This window comes from Myotis lucifugus, unplaced genomic scaffold, assembly GCF_000147115.1.
Source record: "Myotis lucifugus unplaced genomic scaffold, Myoluc2.0 scaffold_11, whole genome shotgun sequence".
In the NCBI taxonomy this organism is placed as follows: Eukaryota; Metazoa; Chordata; class Mammalia; order Chiroptera; family Vespertilionidae; genus Myotis; species Myotis lucifugus.
In genome coordinates this window covers 412,695-421,454 of record NW_005871059.1, presented here as the reverse complement: position 1 = coordinate 421,454, position 8,760 = coordinate 412,695, and the positions used below count along the sequence as shown (strand labels likewise).

At 41.2% G+C, this 8,760-nt stretch overlaps 1 protein-coding gene, 1 long non-coding RNA gene and 1 other non-coding gene across 7 annotated transcripts in view; all 3 read right to left on the bottom strand.

Moving 5' to 3' along the window:
• Positions 1-1,672: 1,672 nt before the first annotated feature.
• Positions 1,673-3,224, bottom strand: LOC111825007. Its single transcript, XR_002828106.1, has 2 exons — positions 3,105-3,224; positions 1,673-2,606 (listed from the first exon to the last, which is right to left on the bottom strand). It is a non-coding gene; the product is annotated as an uncharacterized LOC111825007 (long non-coding RNA).
• Positions 3,225-4,433: 1,209 nt separating this feature from the next.
• Positions 4,434-8,760, bottom strand: part of GTF3C6 (general transcription factor IIIC subunit 6) — a 30,562-nt gene continuing 26,235 nt past the window's right edge. For all 5 annotated transcript variants that reach the window (XM_023750107.1, XM_023750108.1, XM_014451780.2 and 2 more), the window contains one exon: positions 4,434-4,776. In XM_023750107.1, coding sequence (XP_023605875.1) covers positions 4,478-4,776 — 299 coding nt within the window. In that variant the 3' untranslated portion in view covers positions 4,434-4,477. The remainder of the gene's footprint in view (positions 4,777-8,760) is intronic.
• On the bottom strand, positions 7,063-7,219 carry LOC111825028. Its single transcript, XR_002828143.1, has one exon. It is a non-coding gene; the product is annotated as a U1 spliceosomal RNA (small nuclear RNA).

Genomic DNA, 8,760 nt, shown 5'->3' with positions numbered 1-8,760 from the left:
GTCCACTCCCTTTCTATGCCCCTGATTCTATTATATTCACCAGATTATTCTGTTCATCAGATTTTTTATTCACTTGATTTTTAAATTCACTTGTTGATAGATATGTATTTGTTGTCACTTTGTTGTTCATAATTTTTTAAAAATATTTTTATTGAGTTTATTTATTTCAGACAGGAAGGGAGAGGGAGAGGGAGATAGAAACATCAATAATGAGAGAGAATCATTGATCGGCTGCCTCCAGCACATCCCACACTGGGACTCGAGCCCGCAACCCGGGCATATACCCTGACTGGGAATTGAACCCGTGACCTCCATCCAGGTTCATAGGTCGATGCTCAACTGAGCCATGCCAGTCAGGCTGTTGTTCATAATTTTTATCTTTACCTTTTTCTTCTTCTTCCTCTTCTTAAAGAATACCCTTCAGCATTTCATATAATCCTGGTTTGGTGGTGGTGAACTCCTTTAGCTTTTTCTTATCTGTGAAGCTCTTTATCTGACCTTCAATTCTAAATGATAGCTTTGCTGGGTAAAGTAATCTTGGTTGTAAGTTCTTGGTATTCATCACTTTGAATATTTCTTGCCACTCGCTTCTGGCCTGCATAGTTTCTGTTGAGAAATGCACCCCTTTGTGGGCTGTGTGCACTTATAGGTAGGCCTTGATTGCTGTTGGTATCCCTGGGAGGAATTGACCTCCAGGCCAATTGGTTGTGAGGACCAGCTGTGTCTACAATGGAAGAACTGCTGTGCTGGAGACACCCTTATGTGGCAGGACTTGCTTCAGTGGGGCTTTGGTGCTCACTGAGTCTGCCCCTTGAGTGTGTCGCTTACGAATGTGAAGAGTTGTAATCTGGTATGGTTTCACACTGACAACTGGATACACTGGTTCTTGGATCTCCAAGGAGGTGCAAAGTCAGCCACAGCCTGAGGCCACCCAACAGGAGCTACAGCTAGATCTGCAGATTCCTCCTCTTTGTTTGGGGTTTGGAAGTGCCCAGATGAGGCCCAGCTGTGAAGCAAGGCAGGCTACTGCTGCCAAGCCTTGGGCCTTCTTTTGGAAGCTTTGGAGCTCTCTGACCCAGCTGCAGTTTATTAGGCTAGGCTACGAAACCACAGTCCATTCATATGCAAAAGCCGCTGCCCACAGCTTAGGTGGGGTTGTAAATTGGGTGGGGCGGGATTTCAGGGAATCACCAGGGCGGAGCAAACAGCAATGGCTGCCAGTCAGCCCTACACCAGGGAGGTTCCCGAGTCTCAATGTCCTGAGCCCCCATGCAGGAATAATCTGAGAGAAAGCCGCCCTCATGTTCCTGTCCCATTGCCAGACAGTCTAGTTTCTCCCCGTATGAGTCTGCGTCCCCAGAGTCTCGCCTGGAACTGGAGTTCAGAGCAATCGGGAGCTTGTATCTCCCGCCCGATTGAAAAAAACAACAACAGTGCACCCAGTTGCCAGCCTGTTTCATGAGCGCCTCCGCACCTCTGCACCTCTGTACCTCCTACCAGTCTCAATGCGCTTTTTTCTTTCCTTCTAGTTGTAGAACTTCTACTCAGCCAGCCTTCCCGTGGTTCTGGATGATATTTGTTTTGTCTTTTAGTTGTAGTTTTGATGTGGTTGTGAAAGGCAGCAAGTACAGGTGTTTACCTATGCCGCCATCTTGGTTCTCCTCTCCAGTTTGATCAATAAGCTTTTTATTAAACAAAAGCTGAGACCAAAGTCATATAAAAATTGGGAAGATATACATGCTTATAGTTTGGAAATGTTTTAAATCAAGATAAATTGTTTGTTTTTAAGTTACAAAACCTATTGAAGGAAAATTCCTCATTCTATAACATTAGTTATCTAACCTGTCATAATATAAAATTATATCCAATAGTTATAAGATATAATTAATGTAAGATGTGTTTTAAGTTATTAGTACCACATGAAATTGTCTTTTTATACTTAGAAACAATCAAATATTGGCAATTTCATACAGTAGATCTATAACAATGTACCAAAGTTTGTGAATATTTTATGTAAAAAAAATACAAATTAGAGCAGATCTAGGTCATCACAACAGAATGGCTCTTACAACTGAATTCCAATAATCGAGTCAAGTGGGAAAGGAATGGAATTACAGCTGAAAAAGGAGAAATTTTACTTTTATCCTTAAGCACTTCTGAATTATTTTTCTTTTCCCAGATGTATAATTACTATGGTAGACTGGAAAATGCCACCCCTCAAAGGTTCTCATGCTCTACTGATCAGTTCTATACCTGTTTATGTTAAATTACATAGCAAAAGGGACTTTGTAGATCAGTTAAGGTTACACACAAAATAGTGAGGTCATCCAGGTGGACCCAATGTAATTAAATGGACCATTAAAGGTGGAAGGCAAGAAAGGTTGGTCAAAGATAATAGAAGCAGCAAGCCCTAGCTGGTTTTGCTCAATGGATAGAACGTCAGCCTGAGGACTGAAGGGTCATAGATTCAATTCTGGTCAAGGGCACATCATACCTCGGTTGCAGGCTCAGATCCCTGGCCCTGGTCCGAGTGCATGCTGGAGGCAACCAATCAATGTGTCTCTCTCACATCGAAGTGTCTGTCTCTCCTCCTCCCTTCCATTCTTCTAAAAAATGTCAATGGAAAAATATCCTCGGGTGAGGATTAACACACACACAAAAGAATAGAAGCAGAACAGATGTTAAGCAGGAGAGGAAACTTGACCTGCCATTGCTGGCTTTGAAGAGAAGGGGACCATGAGCCAAAGAATGCAGGCAGCCTCTAGAGCAGGGGTGGGCAAACTTTTTGACTCGAGGGCCACAATGGGTTCTTAAACTGGACCGGAGGTTCCATTCTTCTAAAAAAAAATCAATGGAAAAATATCCTCAGGTAAGGATTAACACATACACAAAAGAATAGAAGCAGAACAGATGTTAAGCAGGAGAGGAAACCTGACCTGCCATTGCTGGCTTTGAAGAGAAGGGGACCATGAGCCAAAGAATGCAGGCAGCCGAGGCTGGGAATGACTTAGCTGAGAGCGAGGAGAGGGGACCCTGATCCTTCATTCCAAGGATCTGAATTCTGCCAATAAATGAATGAGCAAGGAAATATCCTCCACCCTTACCTCTTAGCTCCCACTCCAGAAAAGAACGAAGTCCTGCCCTAGCCAGTTTGGCTCAGTAGATAGAGCGTCAACCTGTGGAATGAAGGGTCTCAGGTTCGATCCTGGTCAAGGGCATATGCCCGGGTTGCGGGCTCAATCCCCAGTGGGGGCGTGCAGGAGGCAGCCAATCAGTGATTCTCTCATCATAGATGTTTCTATCTCTCTCTCCCTCTCCCTTCCTCTCTGAAACCAATAAAAAAATATTTTTTAAAAAAGAATGAAGTCCTACCAACACCTTGATTTTAGTCCAGCTGGGACCCACGTCAGACAGACCTACAAAACTATAAGAAAATACATTTTGTTGTTTTGATCTACTAAGCTGTGGTAATTTGTGATGACTGCAAGAGAAAACTTATACACCTACCTTAGTAAAACCTCCAGTTTAAAGGACTCATCAGAGCCCAGCCAGCATGGTTCAGTGGTTGAGCGTCCACCTATGAACCAGGAGGTCATGGTTCAATTCCCAGTCAGGACATATGCTTAGGTTGTGAGCTTGATCTCCAGTGTGGAGCATGCAGGAGGCAGCTGGCCAATGATTCTCTGTCAACATTGATGTTTCTATCTCTCCCTTCCTCTCTGAAATTAATAAAAATATTTTTTAAAAATAAATGAAGAACCATCAGAGAAAGTTCCCTATAGTCATTTTAACCGTATTTTTTTAATCCTCATCTGAGAATGTTTTTTTTTATATCGATTTTTTTTAGAGAGGAAGGGAAGGAGGGAGGAAGAGAGAGACAGACAGAGAGACACAGATGTGAGAAACATCTATTGGTTGCCTCCTGTACCCGCCCTGTCCAGGGATGGAACCCACAACTTGGGTATGTGCCCTGACCAGAAATCAAACCTGGTCACCTTTTGGTGTACGGGAGGACACTCCAACCAACTCAGCCACACTGTCCAGGGCTAACTATATATTTTTTTAAACAACCATATTTTTTAAAAATTCTATTTATATCTGGTCTTTAATGATTCTGATATTTTTTTAAAAATATATTTTATTGACTTTTTACAGAGAGGAAGGGAGAGAGATAGAGAGTTAGAAACATCGATGAGAGAGAAACATCGATCAGCTGCCTCCTGCACATCTCCTACTGTGGATGTGCCCGCAACCAAGGTACATGCCCTTGACCGGAACTGAACCCGGGACCTTTCAGTCCGCAGGCCGATGCTCTATCCACTGAGCCAAACCAGTTTCGGCGATTCTGGTATATTAAGTTGTAGCTGAGATTGAAAATGTGCACAACCAATAAAAATAATAAAATAGTGAACAAATAAAAGCTAAGCAGTCAATTATTTTGTATAAAAATTTAAAAAATTCTATTATTAAAAACATTTTATCTAGGAGTGATTTCTAAGGCAGCATCTTGAGTTTCCATAAACACAGAACTTTCTGTTTCAGAAGGAGTATCAATAAGAGGACCAGAATCCTCTATTTCCAAGTGCGGTGGTTTTTCCTGTTCATAGCTCAGGTTTGAATTAAATTTCATTTGAATGTTTTGCTCTTCCAACTCCAACGGTTTATCTGGGGCTGGAGCTACAACTTCTTCATCTTCATTTTCATGTAGAAAGTTACAAATCATGTTGGGTCTATTGGAGAAATCATTATCCTCGATTTGCAGCCATTCCACACCACCTAATGGGGGTATGGGGAGTGTTTAAAGGTGGGAAGACAAACCAAGAAAGAAACATGAAAAAAAAATTTTAGTTACTTAAATATATTTTTCTTTAAATTTTCATCCCATCAATATATGTCAGAGTGAAACGCCAACATAAACCAAAGATCATGGTCCCTATAACTACTGATAATCACAAAATTTCCATCTTACATGGAGACCTTGTTATGCTTATAGGCCCTATAATATAGGGTATGCATCATCAAAATCACTAAAAGTAATCTGCTTCAGTTACTGCTACAAGCTTTTCTTCCCACAGTTCAATTTCCAACTCATTCTGAGAGATAATTTGAGCTTTCACTGCCATCTCATACCTTAAAGAAAACTGTCACTTCTCTACCATTTTCTCCTTACGCACTTAGTTTTCATAAGACCATGGAGGATTCTACTCTATCATCTCAAATCAACACATATATGTCATTCTGAGTTGGGACATCCAATTGTCAAATAAAACACCTCTCAAAAACAAACAAACAAACAAAAACCTTGAAAAACGTTTGTTCCTTTCCATAGTCATAGTCAATGCCCTAACCCCTAAATAAACTCCTACAATCAAGAATTGCTCCCAGATTGGTGCAGCCCCTCTGGAGAACAGTATGGAATTTCCTCAAAAAGTTAAAAATGGAACTCTCATTTGACCCAGTAATCCCACTTCTAGGACTATATCCCAAGAAATCAGAAATGACCATCAGGACATACTAGTATACAACCCTATGTTCATAGCAGCACAATGTACAATACCTAAGATTTGGAAACAGCCTAAGTGCCCATCAGCAGATGAGTGGATTAAAAAACTGTGGTACATCTACACAATGGAATACTATGCTGCTATAAAAAAGAAGGAACTTTTACCATTTGCAACAGCATGGATGGACCTGGAGAGCATTATGCTAAGTGAAATAAGCCAGTTGGAGAAAGATAAATATCACATGATCTCACTCATTTGTGGAATATAATGAACAACATAAACTGATGAACAAAAATAGATCCAGAGACAAAGAAACACCAAACAGACCGTCCAACCTCAGATAGAAGGGGGGGAGGGGGGGTTTAAGAGATCAACCAAAAGACATGTATGCATGCATATTAGCATAACCAATGGACACGGACACTGGGGTGGTGGGGGCTTGTCCTGGGGGGTGGGAGTGACCAGGGAGTGTGGGGAAGCATGGGACTTGGTTGGAAAGTCTGTAAGGAGGAATCTCCAAAAGGTTGGGGGCCTCTAGGAAGGCCTTACCGAAGGCAGCAAACCCTGCCTTGCCTTTTCCAAACAAGTCTGAGCCCCCGGGTGTTTCACTGGAATCTTTATATTTAGACTTCCGAACATCCTTGCTTAAAGGACACTACAGATGCATGTGTCTTCTCAAGGATGCTTACCCTGCTGATAGTATCTAATAGTTAATTTTAGTTCAAGCTGTTACAATAAAAGCCTAAGGAGGCAGGCGAACGGGGCTGCTTGGTTGCTATAGCCAAGCAGTCCTTTAGCCTTCTCTTTCACAGAAACATGTGTCAGAGTAATCCATTTATCCATAGCTCAGGGTCTGCTGGTCAGTCTTGGCAGGGGAGGGGTCAATCAGGGAAATAGGAGACATAGGTAATACTTTAAACAATTTAAAAAAAAAGTTTAAAGTCTAAAAAAAAATTGCTCCAATGGTAATTTTTATTATTCTTATTACCCTTTCAGGCAAATATTTTCAATGGATCCTCTTTAATTTCTTCTTTTATAGTTTCATGGTTAATATTTAATGCTTAAAAATCTTTGATACTTGTAACAGTATTCTGGGTTGTTGTGAAAAAGTTTAAGCTTAAGTTAAGATTTTTTCCCCCAGTGTTGCAACAAAATCTAGTTTTTTTGCAGTTATCTGCTTCATTCTTTTCCCCCTTTTTATTGAATTTATTGGGGCCTCATTAATTTCTATTGCAAGCCCAAGCTGTTTAGTCTCATTCTCAAAATTCTGACAGATATTAAGATACCCCAACCTATCTCGCCACTATTCATACTTCCATCTGCTCTGTTCCTCACCATAACTAACTCTTTTGCAACTGTTTGTTGACACTTCCTAATTATTGATCCCATGTCTTCTCATATGTTATGCCTATAAAGTCGCCATCAAAAATGTATTAGTCCTTTTCTCTCTAGTTCAGTTTCAACTACTGGCTTTTATATTTTTTTCTGCAAGAGCCCTGTACTACCACTCACCAGGTTCAAAATCTTGAAGTCATTCCTCCCCCCTGCCCCGCCCTCACAGGAGAGCACGCAGCCCCCACTACCACAAATTATGCAGTAGAATTCCCCACATTTGAGGAAATCACAGGGTTCAGCACACCCAGAGTGCAATAAATAAGCCTCACCCTGGGAAAACCACCTTCGTGATCATGGTATCTCTCCTGCCAGGCAAGTATTGAAGCCATTCTTTACTCTTACTTTACATGATACTTGCCACCTAACAGATACTTAAAATAAGGTGAATGAAATGGGTGTTGTTACACTGAGCCATAGGTTTCAATGTGACTTACTTTTAGAATGCAAGTTCCTAAAAGGTAGGGGCCATATCTCCTATCTATTCTGTTCTGCCTCCAGCATATTGCCATGTTTGGTGGCCAGCCTCCAGATGGTCCCCAATGATCCTCACCTTCCTGGTATTCAAGCCCCTGTGTAGTCCCCTCCCACACTGAATAGGATACTATAGAAATGACAGAATGACTTCTAAGGCTATTCATAAACGACATCATGGACCATGTGATCTGGGAGAAGCCAGCTGCCATTTCAGGAGGGCATTCAAATAGTACTATGGGGAAGCAAGGAACTGAGGCCTCATGCTAACAGCCTGCACAAACTGGCCAGCCATGTGAGTGAGCTATCTTATATAATTAGGTCTTCCAGCCTTGCTCAGGTCTTCAGACACTGCAGCCCAGCCAACATACTGACTACAACCTCATGAGTTCCAAGCCAGAATCACCTGGCTAAGCTACTCCAAAAATCTGGATTCACAGAGACTGTGTAAGAGAGTTGTTTTGAGCCATTAAGTTCTGGGTAATTTCTTATGCAGCAATAGGTAACTAATACTTGGTTACTAATTTATTTGATTAAACAAAACACCAACATCTTCTCAAAGATCTATCAGATTATTAAAGACTACAGGAGAGGAAATTTTATAACCTGCTTGAATGAGTATCTAAAGCTAGCTAAGCTTCTCTGATATGTATCTCCTTTTCAGGGTCATTCTAGAACTTCAAGTACCTCCTTCTTCCCGTTACTTTCAGAGTGCCTAAAAAAGGGGAGAGTTTAGGGGTATACATGGTAAGAACAAAGATTTGTCCTGTAGTTATGTTAGTTGGTATAATTAATTTCTACATGATTAGTGTACCTTCAAATGTTTATTCCTTAAAATATAATAAATCTATCAAGCCATGAATATTCATCACTAGAGCCATATTTACAAGGGTTTCAAATATGTCTTTGGGCAATGAGCTTTTAAACCATCAGGTGGTTATTTGTTCATCTCTACAAACATGTGCCTGCTATGGGTGCAAGTAGCACTGGTCTACAGTCTAGTCTGGGACAATCAGCAACTAGAGAAGGCTAAACGAATGCTAACTAGGAACTAGACTCAGGAATAACAACTATGGTCCTCCAGTCCCTCCCTCACATATAAAGCCAGCTTCTTCCAGCTGTAAGATTTTTTGGAAAGATTGCTGCAGCTGCCAAAAGTTTCCAGTAAATCCTCTGAGCTTACACCTTGGGAATCCAGAACAGCTATCATCATATCTTCTCTACTTACAAAGAGTTTTAATTAAAGATAAATAAATAAATAAAAAGAGCCTGGCCAGGGTCACTTAGTGGTTTTTGAGTGTCAACCTATGAACCAGGAGATCATGGTTTGATTTCCTGTCAGGGCACATGCCTGGGTTACGGGATCGACCCCCAGTGGAGGGCATGTAGG